The sequence below is a fragment of the Neovison vison genome, chromosome 3, assembly GCF_020171115.1.
Source record: "Neovison vison isolate M4711 chromosome 3, ASM_NN_V1, whole genome shotgun sequence".
In the NCBI taxonomy this organism is placed as follows: Eukaryota; Metazoa; Chordata; class Mammalia; order Carnivora; family Mustelidae; genus Neogale; species Neogale vison.
The window spans coordinates 63,415,618-63,428,533 of record NC_058093.1 but is presented as its reverse complement, the minus strand read 5'-3'; the positions used below and the strand labels follow the sequence as shown (position 1 = coordinate 63,428,533).

Here is a 12,916-nt window from a genome sequence, read left to right as displayed (position 1 = left end):
TTGGCTATTCGAGGTCTTTTCTGGTTCCATATAAATTTTAATATTATTTGTTCCATTTCTTTGAAAAAGATGGATGGTACTTTGATAGGAATTGCATTAAATGTGTAGATTGCTTTAGGTAGCATAGACATTTTCACAATATTTATTCTTCCAATCCAGGAGCATGGAACATTTTTCCATTTTTTGTGTCTTCCTCAATTTCCTTCATGAGTACTTTATAGTTTTCTGAGTATAGATTCTGTGCCTCTTTGGTTAGGTTTATTCCTAGGTATCTTATGGTTTGGGGTGCAATTGTAAATGGGATTGACTCCTTAATTTCTCTTTCTTCTGTCTTGTTGTTGGTGTAGAGAAATGCAACTGATTTCTGTGCATTGATCTTATATCCTGACACTTTGCTGAATTCCTGTACAAGTTCTAGCAGTTTTGGAGTGGAGTCTTTTGGGTTTTCCACATAGAGTATCATATCATCTGCGAAGAGTGATAATTTGACTTCTTCTTTGCCGATTTGGATGCCTTTAATTTCCTTTTGTTGTCTGATTGCTGAGGCTAGGACTTCTAGTACTATGTTGAATAGCAGTGGTGATAATGGACATCCCTGCCGTGTTCCTGACCTTAGTGGAAAAGCTTTCAGTTTTTCTCCATTGAGAATGATATTTGCGGTGGGTTTTTCATAGATGGCTTTGATGATATTGAGGTATGTGCCCTCTATCCCTACACTTTGAAGAGTTTTGATCAGGAAGGGATGCTGTACTTTGTCAAATGCTTTTTCAGCATCTATTGAGAGTATCATATGGTTCTTGTTCTTTCTTTTATTGATGTGTTGTATCACATTGACTGATTTGCGGATGTTGAACCAACCTTGCAGCCCTGGGATAAATCCCACTTGGTCGTGGTGAATAATCCTTTTAATGTACTGTTGAATCCTATTGGCTAGTATTTTGGTGAGAATTTTCGCATCTGTGTTCATCAAGGATATTGGTCTATAGCTCTCTTTTTTGATGGGATCCTTGTCTGGTTTAGGGATCAAGGTGATGCTGGCCTCATAAAATGAGTTTGGGAGTTTTCCTTCCATTTCTATTTTTTGGAACAGTTTCAGGAGAATAGGAATTAGTTCTTCTTTAAATGTTTGGTAGAATTCCCCCAGGAAGCCGTCTGGCCCTGGGCTTTTGTTTGTTTGGAGATTTTTTTTTTTTTTTTTTTGGGTGTGGTGAAAAAATAATGAATACTGTTTTTCTGAAAATAAATAAATTGGAAAAAAAAAATAGAGCTTCCCTATGACCCTGCAATTGCACTCCTGGGTATTTACCCCAAAGATACAGATGTCATGAAAAGAAGGGCCATCTGTACCCCAATGTTTGGAGATTTTTAATGACTGTTTCAATCTCCTTACTGGTTATGGGTCTGTTCAGGCTTTCTATTTCTTCCTGGTTCAATTTTGGTGTTTATATGTTTCTAGGCATGCATCCATTTCTTACAGATTGTCAAATTTGTTGTCGTATAGTTGCTCATAGTATGTTCTTATAATAGTTTGTATTTTTTTGGTGTTAGTTGTGATCTCTCCTCTTTCATTCATGATTTTATTTATTTGGGTCCTTTCTCTTTTCTTTTTGATAAGTCTGGCCAAGGGTTTATCAATTTTATTAATTCTTTCAAAGAACCAGCTCCTAGCTTCGTTGATTTGTTCTATTGTTTTTTTGGTTTCTATTTCATTGATTTCTGCTCTGATCTTTATGATTTCTCTTCTCCTGCTGGGCTTAGGGTTTCTTTCTTGTTCTTTCTCCAGCTCCTTTAGGTGTAGGGTTAGGTTGTGTATCTGAGACTTTTCTTGTTTCTTGAGAAAGGCTTGTACCGCTATATATTTTCCTCTCAGTACTGCCTTTGTTGTGTCCCACAGATTTTGAACCGTTGTATTTTCATTATCATTTGTTTCCATGATTTTTTTCAATTCTTCTTTAATTTCCCGGTTGACCCATTCATTCTTTAGAAGGATGCTGTTTAGTCTCCATGTATTTGGGTTCTTTCCAAACTTCCTCTTGTGGTTGAGTTCTAGCTTCAGAGCATTGTGGTCTGAAAATATGCAGGGAATGATCCCAATCTTTTGATACCGGTTGAGTCCTGATTTAGGACCGAGGATGTGATCTATTCTGGAGAATGTTCCATGTGCACTAGAGAAGAATGTGTATTCTGTTGCTTTGGGATGAAATGTTCTGAATATATCTGTGATGTCCATCTCATCCAGTGTATCATTTAAGGCCTTTATTTCCCTGTTGATCTTTTGCTTGGATGATCTGTCCATTTCAGTGAGGGGAGTGTTAACGTCCCCTACTATTATTGTATTATTGTTGATGTGTTTCTTTGACTTTGTTATTAATGGGTTTATATAGTTGGCTGCTCCCACGTTGGGGGCATAGATATTTAAAATTGTTAGATCTTCTTGTTGGACAGACCCTTTGAGTATGATATAGTGTCCTTCCTCATCTCTTATTATAGTCTTTGGCTTAAAATCTAATTGATCTGATATAAGGATTGCCACTCCTGCTTTTTTCTGATGTCCATTAGCATGGTAAATTCTTTTCCACCCCCTCACTTTAAGTCTGGAGGTGTCTTCGGGCTTAAAATGAGTTTCTTGGAGGCAACATATAGATGGGTTTTGTTTTTTTATCCATTCTGATACCCTGTGTCTTTTGATTGGGGCATTTAGCCCATTAACATTCAGGGTAACTATTGAGAGATATGATTTTAGTGCCATTGTATTGCCTGTAAGGTGACTGTTACTGTATATTGTCTCTGTTCCTTTCTGATCTACCACTTGTAGGCTCTCTCTTTGCTTAGAGGACCCCTTTCAATATTTCCTGTAGAGCTGGTTTGGTGTTTGCAAATTCTTTCAGTTTTTTTTGTCCTGGAAGCTTTTAATCTCTCCTTCTATTTTCAATGATAGCCTAGCTGATATAGTATTCTTGGCTGCATGTTTTTCTCGTTTAGTGCTCTGAAAATATCATGCCAGCTCTTTCTGGCCTGCCAGGTCTCTGTGGAAAAGTCAGCTGCCAATCTAATACTTTTACCATTGTATGTTACAGACTTCTTTTCCCGGGCTGCTTTCCGGATTTTCTCTTTTTCACTAAGGATTGTGAATTTTACTATTAGGTGACGGGGTGTGGGCCTATTCTTATTGATTTTGAGGGGTGTTATCTGGACCTCCTGAATTTTGATGCTCGTTCCCTTTGCCATATTGGGGAAACAGGGAATCTTAAGTAAGCTTCACACCCAGTGCAGAGCCCAGTGAAGGGCTTGATCTCACAACTCTGAGATCATGACCTGAGCCGAAATCAAGAGTTGGACACTTAAAGGACTGAGCCACCCAGGTGTCCCACCATTGTCAGTTTCTTAGAGTTTAAATTCAAATATAAATTATATTCTTGGTCACTAGAAACACCTGATCTCTATTTATGATAACTATGATGGTATACAAGTTGAGACATCTACATCAAACCCTAGGAATATGTTTCCAGAGCAAGGCTTCTTTTGAACTCTGTGTAACCACATCGTTATAATAGAGTATCTTAAAACCACTACTCAAGTGACAAGACAAAAAGAAGTGATTCCTTTGTGGAATTTTCAGATATATTCTAGCCAAAACAACTCTTTTAAATCCATTCTTTTACCTGATACTATTCAAGTTTATTTCATTACCACAGAGCCAAATAATTTTTTAAAAGATTTCATTTATTTGACAGAGAGAGATCACAAGTAGGCAGAGAGGCAAGCAGAGAGAGAGAGAGGAGGAAGCAGGCTCCCTGCCAAGCAGAGAGCCCAATGCAGGACTCGATCCCAGAACCCTGAAATCATGACCTGAGCTGAAGGCAGAGGCTTAACCCACTGAGCCACCCAGGTGCCCCAAATAATTTTTATTTTATCAAGAGTTTTCAAAGTTATAAAATACCTTCAAGGAAAAATGTAAAGTGTTTGAGAAATACTACTATTCAGTAGTATGTTTGCCAACGGGATATTTTGCAGTGATCCTAAAGTATACATTGAATGGTTTATCAAATATGAGTAATGAATCACTTCTCAGTCTTTTGGCTAAGATCAAGTGCAAATACGAGTAATAAAAACAGTATTCTCTGACTTCCTACTTTTATAGTTGATCTCATTGTATGAAATGATTTTTTTGAGTTGCAAGATAATACACATTCATTACCAAAAAGTACTAAATCAGTTTAATATTGCCTATAGTGTAAAGACTAGCACATGATGAAACCCAAAAAGATTTCTGGAAGTAAGAATCAGCATTTTAAAGAAGGTTATAAACCTTCTTATAGTTTTAGTCTTGTATCTACAAAGGGCAGAAGCCAGCACGGGACTCATCTAATTTCTTTTTAGACCAAGACCACACAAATAGAAATGAAGAAAAGATCACCAACTTCTGTGATCACTTCTTTGAATATGTTGGATGATGCTACTGCTGCTATCAGACATGAGGAAGGTAAAGTAAAAAAATAGTTAGACACTCTGAAAGGTACTATTGATAAGACTCACTTTTAAAGTAATCCTGTAAATTCTTTAGAATTGCAGATGATAACAAAAATTTAAGGAATAACCTAAGAATATTAAAATGAGTAATTCCATACACATGGTATTTTAAACATTGGTATTTTAGACATTCTTATCACTCACCAAAGAGTACTAAGAAATTTTCTTTAATATTGAAAGCAACAAAGAAGTATTAACTTATAACTTAAAACAGAGGTTGGATAACATAACAATCATATGTTAAGATATTTTTCGATATATAACCAGTAGTTCATTGTCATGGATAATATTAAAAGATATTATTTTGTAAAGCATAAAAATCTAGAAATTATAAATCATAATACTCAACTTTATTCCATATTTGTTTTCTTGAGAGAAACTCCTATGATTTGCTTCTAATACACAGTTTATCTCATTTCATTTGTCTAACTCAGCAAGCATGAACAAAATAAAGGAAATTTGCTTTGCTCTGCTTTTTATTAGTACATAATATTTTTATTTGCTAATTCCCAATCATAAGTCTGGTTTTAAACATCTCTTTGCATGCAAAAGTCAAAATATTTTATTAGACCTTAAACAATTTGCTAATGTTTAACTTTTTTATTCCTTCATTTCAGAATCTGAAAAATCCAGGAAGAGATGCCCATTGTGTTGGCATAGATTTGCTAAAACTTTCTTGATCTGGAATTGTTCTCCCTGTTGGTTAAAATTGAAAGAGTTTCTCCATATGATTATAATGGACCCATTTACTGATCTTGTCCTTACTATATGCATAATTCTAAACATATGTTTTTTGGCCTTGGAATGTTATCCAATGAGTGAAGAAACCAACAATGTTCTTCGCATTGGAAACCTGGTAAGGCTCTTGTACCTTATTTTCATTTATGCCTTCAACTTTTCTTTAGTTATCATTACCCCATTATTTTATTTTATTTTATAATTCCAATGTGTTGTAAATGCATTATATGCATAGTAGATGAAGTATTATATTCATACTTCCACAACTGATCACCCCCAGCCCTGCTTTGTAAGTGTTCTTCTCATTGAATAAGTTTGTAGCTGAAGCTTAAAATTCTGCCATTTAAGTTTGAGATTCTAGTCAGTTGCTTGGCAGTTAGGTAAAATGGAAATATTATTTATTTCTTCTCCCTTCCCAAACATATCCTGGTATATACCATATATATATATGGTATATGCATATGCATATACATATACACACACACACACACACACACACACACACACACATATATATATATATATATATATATAAAAAACAGAGCTGAGCAGAGGTGAAATAACAAATGCAAACTCCTCACTGACACCTGAACTCTAAATCCTGACTACAACTGCACCTGCCCTGTCTGCTCTAGCCTCTAGTCTTTGGCTTGATGGGAACTTATCCTTATTTTAATCGATACAATGCAAAAAGCAAAACAGATTTCTGTGAGTTTAAAAACAAGTCACGTCCAAGAAAATATACAATGTTCAATTTTTTTTGCTTTTATGTTGGTGGTTGTTTGTTGCTTGGTATTAGTATAAATGGCTAAAATGCTACCCATTTTGAATTATATATTTACTTGGAACCAATACAACAATTTAGTCATTTCTACCAGTATAGTTTTCAAGAGACAGTGTTCACCAGTTTACTTTTTTTTCCCCTTGGTTCACATATGCACTTTTAAAATTCTTTCACAGTTTAAAAAATTAAATAACTTATCATGTATTCCTTATCCCAAAAAGAACCATTCAAAATGAAAAGATTTTCATCTTTAAATATTCTTTTGTTGTCTTTCAAGACAGTTTTCATTAAATATTTGAAGATTCTGTATACAGTGTTTGACGTTAGACTGTTAAATTAAAAATGTTTGAGTCTATCCTTATGATAATATAGACTCCAAAACTAATCAGTTCTTGAGAGAGGAACTGTGAAGAATGTGGCAGTGAAAATTTATAGTTTTTGAGTATGAGGTTTTGATATTGTAATTGGAAGCGTATTTTCATCTGTGTTTTGTTTCTGTTTAGATTTTTATTGGAATTTTCACAGCAGAAATGATTTTGAAAATCATTGCAATGCATCCATATGGGTATTTTCAAGTAGGTTGGAACATTTTTGATAGCCTGATTGTGTTCCATGGTTTAGCAGAACTTTATCTAGCAAATATTCATGGAGTGGCTCTTTTTCGAACATTCAGGGTGGTAAGTAGGATCCAAGATTTCAATTTTATTTTATGAAAATTTATCTCAGCCTCCTCAGACACAACACGGGAAGAATAGTAACACTTATCCCACTGGGGTATTTGAAATAATAAATGAATTAATTTTTAGGTAAAGAGCTTAGAAGGTATCCCAGGAAGAATAAGCATTTTCCTGTCATTTGACCAAAACCTCAAAGGAAATAAGCTATATATGTAGCAAATTTGAGGTATAGTTTTAGGAAGCAGGACCAGAGTTACTGGTCAGTTGTGAGGAGCAGGATAATGTGGAGTCCCAGAAGCAGAATGCCAGTGTATAACTAAGGAATTTGAAAGAGGTGAGTATTTCTAAATGTAGAGTTAGAAAACATTATAAAAAACCATAAAGGCCAGGGGAATGTTATTACGAAAGTCTTTAAGTCAGAATTGGTATATATGCCTGTAATGTAGAGTAGTAGTAAGAATCAGAAAACTACCCAAGGAAATAATGTTATTAGGAGAATATATATGGGAATGTTACATACTTGATAAGTAATATATTCTCGTAAGAAGTTGCAGGAATGTAGCAGGAATCAAGTACAATTAAGTAGATTTGATCTTATCTAAATACTTCAGAACACTGCCTTATGTCCTCATCTGTACATTTTTCTCGTCAGTAAGATAAACATATGTGAGATGTACCTATCAAATTTATGGATGAAACAAGACTGGTAAATACCAAAAAAAGATAATAAGAGATAGTATAAAAGTATCTGAAAGGCTGGTGTGGATTGAATATAAATGATTCAGTTTTACATGGATAAATGTGAAACCCAACTTTTGAGTCCAGAAAGACAACTATATACTAAAAAAGTTGGGGAAGGTATAACATATATAAAAGGGGATGTTTCAGTTTTAGATGACTAAGTTCACTGTAATATGATGGCTAAAATTTTAAGGTAATCCTATCCTGTATCAATAGAAATCTAGTGAAAACAAGAAAAATATCCAGACTAAACTGAACAGACTGCTGTGTTTGGTTTCTGATATGTTACTTTAAAGGAAAATACATAATAGAAACTTCAGTGGAATTTAATGAGACCTAACAGACTTTTTTCAATATCATCTATATGTCAGAATGTCGGAGAATTTCCTGTGTTGTGAAAAGCGAAACAAAGAATGGATAGTTGCCCTACGAGATATTAAAACATAAAACTAGAGTAATTATAATCACATAATAGCGAATGGAAATTGACAGATCAACAGAAGAAGATATGTATGGATCTAGTGTAAAAAATACAGAATATATATAATGTATTAAGAATTGTATAAAATGAATTTTCAGTGGTTAGTATTAACAATCTTAAAACTATTACATTAAAGACTACATTTGTAGTGTATAATGCTGATAAAAATCTTAAATGTACATCATAATAAATAGTGACCAAGTTTTTCGTTGTTTCTTATTTTTGTTGTTTCTGGCATTGCTGTATTAGTTGAGAATTTTCAAGTTGGCAAAATACTGGCCAACGTTTAAGATTCTGATGCAGATTCTTAATATCTCCTTGGTGGCCTTGAAAGACTTGGTCCTGCTGTTGTTCACATTCACATTCTTTTCTGCTGTGGTTGGCCTGAAGCTGTTTGGTATGAGTTATGAAGCATGCGTCTGCAACATAGACAAAGACTGTCGTCTCCCACGTTGGCACATGCATGACTTCTTCCACTCCTACCTGAATGTGTTCCGGATTCTCTGTGGAGAGTGGATAGAGACTTTATGGGATTGCTTTAAGATAGCTGGCCAATTCGGTTGTATTTCTTTTTACATGATGGTCATTTTAATTGGAAACTTATTGGTAAGTAATCCATGCTTTTAAATTTTTCTTGAAAAACTGATGTAATGTAGTCTGGTATTTTCATGATGTCTGTTAACTGTGTTGTCTGATATGGTGACCTCTAGCCACATGTGATTGTTGGTCACTTAAAATACAGTGGTTCAATCTGAGATGTGCTACAAGTGGAAATATGCACTGGATTTGAAGTCTTAACCTCAAAAAAGAGTGTAAATTATTTTATTAGTAATTTTTATATTGAATGAATTTTAAAATGATGACATTTTTAATGTATTTAGTTAAATAAAATGTTAGTAAAATTAATTTCACCTGTTTTTATTTATGCTCTTAACGTGACTCCTAGAAAGTTGCATAGGTGACATGCATCATATTTCTGTTGGATAACTCTGCTGTATTACCTTGCTACTCAAATAGCATTGGCATCATGTGGGAGGTAGTTATCAATGCAGACTTTTAGACCTCATCCCAGACCTATGGAAGTAGAATCTACATTTTAACAATAACCCCAGATTTCTATATGCACATTAAATTTTAAGAAGCACTTAAATGTAACACTGGTTGTCAAACTTGGCTGTACATTGGAATAAGCTGGGGAATTAATAAAACTATAGAATGCCCTGGATCCATTCCCAGAGATTTTGATTTTATTGTTTTGTGGACATAGGCTGGTCATCAGGATTTTTTTGAAGGTTTCATTTGATTAAATTGCAGCAAAGTTTGAAAGTCATTGGTTTATTAAACTATTGTGCTTTAACTAAAAGGTAAAGCTATTGCTTTTAAATTCCTAGTGATTGAACTGTTGTTATGTAGATTGAATAAGTAGCTTTCACTTCTTCCAAGAAAAGGGAATGGTTTACAGAAGAAAACTGCTCTTACAGGAAGAAAAAATAAGGATTCACCATGTGGTTTTTATTTATAAAATCATAGAGATCAAATAGATTCTCCAAGACTGAAAAAAAAAAAAAATCACGTCAGACTCCATTGTATCTATTGGTGCCCTTCCTCATTGCTTCTATTTCCCCTTGGTAATAACTCCTGTCCACTTATCACTGCTGTCATTATGGTTAATTGTTGATTTACTGTCTCAACCTTCCTTATTAAACTAAGCTCCACAAAGGAAAGGATTGAGACTATTCTCTTATATCATCAAAGCCTAGAACAGGGCTCAACCTGTAAAAATATTTCAATGACCTCTGCCTCTATAGCTACTGGTACACTTTCAATTTCCACTGACATAACCATATTCTTACTGGCAGGAAAAAAAAAACCCACAACCAGCATACATACCAGCATGCCTAATTAAAAATGTCAGAGATAGATTTCACTTCAGTTGTGGTATAACACATATGTGCAAACAAGGTCATTAGAGACAGATCTTTGTATATCGCACATCTGTCTTCTGTACATCTATCTTGCTGGCTAGTAGCTTCTGTTTTATCAAGATGGCTGCTGCAGTCTGAAGCTTCATGTGTTCATATCGTGTCAAGTTTAATAGAAGAGAAATTCCTGTTTCATTCCTGGAAATCACAGCAAATTTCTCCTCTTATCTTATTAGCTCTGAGTCACATGTCTATTTGTAAACCCATCTCTATTGTTCAGGGTATGGGATACATTTATTATTTATTGTGCAGAGTGTAGAATATATTAACACATTATTATGTTAAGCTACTCAGAATCCTGTCCTGGAGCTGGAGTTGGCATCATTCCAGAGCCAAATCAACTGATAATAAGGGTGATTTCCCAAATGAAATGTAAGTTTCTGTTCCCAAAAGGAAAGGCCATGGTTGATGGCTATTGACTTAAATAACACATATACATACATACACACACACAAACACACACACTTCACAAAGAAAAAAAAATGCTGAGGCAATTATATAATTGTACTTCTGTTTCTTTGTTTTTGAACTCACTCTGTTTCTTATTTTTCTCATTCCTATTGATCAGGAACTTGATGTCAATAGGCAGAGGGATTTCAGGGTAAAATGGAGTTATAAGAGCCTCCACTTCCAATTGATTGGTCATAATATTGCTTGGCTTGCTGAATCTTTTAAACTTTATTCCCCTCAACAGTCATCCATGTGTGGGACATCATGATAATATTAACACTACAGTAAATACAAGGGAGAAAAAAAAGCAAGGAAACAATCTGTAAGGCTACAGAACTTTTCCCCTGTACTTCCAACTTGTTGCATTATAGTATTGTAATTTCGCTTCAAAATTCATGTAAAAAGAACTGTTTCTCATTTTTTAAATTTAACTTTATCTTATTTGCCCAACAAAGTTCCAACAGTGACTCAGCCTTAAGTGGAAACCTTAAAACATTATCATATAAAAAGCCAGTATTTAAGTGACTTTTAAATAGTTACATGTAGTGTTGAGTTGTAGAAAAAAAACAGTTCAGATCCAAGAAAACATGGGTTCAAATTCCATTTGTATCATTTACTAATTAAATGGCTTTGTGCACATTACTCAGGCTCCTTAAGCCTGCAATCTCTAATCGGAGAATCCTTAAACGGTTATTGTAACTTAAATTATATTAGCTGGCACTCTATAAATATTCATAAATATTTATGTTTTTAAGCTCTAGATAATAACTCCCACATCTATAGAATTTTGTTAATTAAACATTATTTAGAAGTTTTAGTTATGCAAACTTTCCAAATGTTTTCACTTGCAAGTTAAGTAGTTGCCACCAAGTGAATTGTGGTCTCTGGCTGAGGACTAGAAACATAAAAAGAAAAGAAATAGAAAACAATATAAAATGCAGTTGTTTTTTAAAAATAAAAAATTGATGATAAATATGTATGTTGCTCTACATGTTTACATCTTCCCAGATTAAATATATGTTAAGATACAATTGCAACAAGACTAAAATAGAACGTCCATACATGTTAAATTCCTTGATTACTAATGAAATAATTACTTGTACTTTAAAAATACTTGAAAAATGCTGCAAAATACTTAAAAAGTACTTGAAAAATAATAAATAAATCTTGAATCTTCCTTCTCTTCCATACTACTTTATTTTGATAAGAGTTGCTCAATTCTTACCTAACAGATAGACATCCTTGAGATAAAAGGAAGGGCAAATTTCAGGAGAGACATTTAAACGTTTTGTTTTATATACATTATGTCATCTTTTGTTTTCCAGTACAAAAACAAAAAAAAATATTTTGAATCTCTTTATAGAAACACTGTGACTAGAACAAAGTTACTCTATACTTATGTAATATAATCTTTGTGTCTCCCCCTTCCTTCTTTATTAATGCTCAAATAAGAAGTAATCAATCCGGTATAGTTTGGTAATTTACACATTCTGTTTTTCTTTTTTAATTCTTAAAAAGACTATTTTTAATTCAGAGCACATTTGAACAATACAGTAGCATCTTGTAGTATTGCAAAAATTTTCTTTATACCATAGTTCAGAGTATTTTGAATTTTGTTGTTAGCCTTTTAACATTTTCACTATAAGTGTGAATCTGTAGGTATTGTGTGTGTGGTATGTGTTTTAAGATACAAGAAATCTTAGATTGTAAGATTTTAAAAATACAACTATTGTAGCAAAATTTTTCCTTGTCCAAATCCTGTCACAAAATCTATTCTTTCATTTATTCTATAATTAATTTTTTCAACAAATATGTATTTATCACTTATTTTGTGCCTAGCACTGTGCTAATTATCTACTTAAGAGAAAACTTGGTTCCTGCTCACATGAAGTTTATAGTCATGAAATTCTCATCTAACATCCTTTCCTTATTTCTCGCCATGCCTAATAACCAAAGGAAGGAAAAGAAACAACCAACAACCTTAAATTATATTTAGTGTTGCCTCTTAACATCCTGAACTCATTGTCTCTTAAGAATGATAGGAATCCTAATAATGTAATTTATAAAAGGGCCATAGAGCCCCTGCCCATATCTGTAAGTTAAATATATATTAGTATACACAAACATACACATATATGTATATTTTTTTCCAATTTATTTATTTTCAGAAAATCATTATTCATTATTTTTTCACCACACCCAGTGCTCCATGCAAGCCGTGCCCTCTGTAATACCCACCACCTGGTACCCCAACCTCCCACCCGCCCCTGCCACTTCAAACCCCTCAGATTGTTATGTATATATTCTTAAATATAATTCATGTCATTTGAACTTGCCCATTAAAAGCAATATGTAAAACATAAGGGAAATTAAATCATAAAAAGCTCAAATATCTAAAAAGAGGCAGATAAACTTCCATAACAAACAAGATACTCAAATTATTATTTTAAGTCTAAGAGAATTATCAATATAAATCTCCAACTCTAAACTCCAAAAATATTATCTATGTCCTACAATTACAAAGAAGATAAAA

At 33.5% G+C, this 12,916-nt stretch overlaps 1 protein-coding gene across 1 annotated transcript in view; it reads left to right on the top strand.

Annotated features, from left to right (window-relative positions):
• The window catches only part of SCN7A (sodium voltage-gated channel alpha subunit 7), a 95,841-nt gene that overhangs the window by 57,995 nt on the left and 24,930 nt on the right, over window positions 1-12,916 (top strand). The window contains exons 11-14 of the mRNA XM_044242259.1: window positions 4,381-4,483; window positions 5,148-5,386; window positions 6,556-6,729; window positions 8,201-8,557. Of these exons, the coding sequence (XP_044098194.1) occupies window positions 4,381-4,483; window positions 5,148-5,386; window positions 6,556-6,729; window positions 8,201-8,557 (873 nt within the window). The remainder of the gene's footprint in view (window positions 1-4,380; window positions 4,484-5,147; window positions 5,387-6,555; window positions 6,730-8,200; window positions 8,558-12,916) is intronic.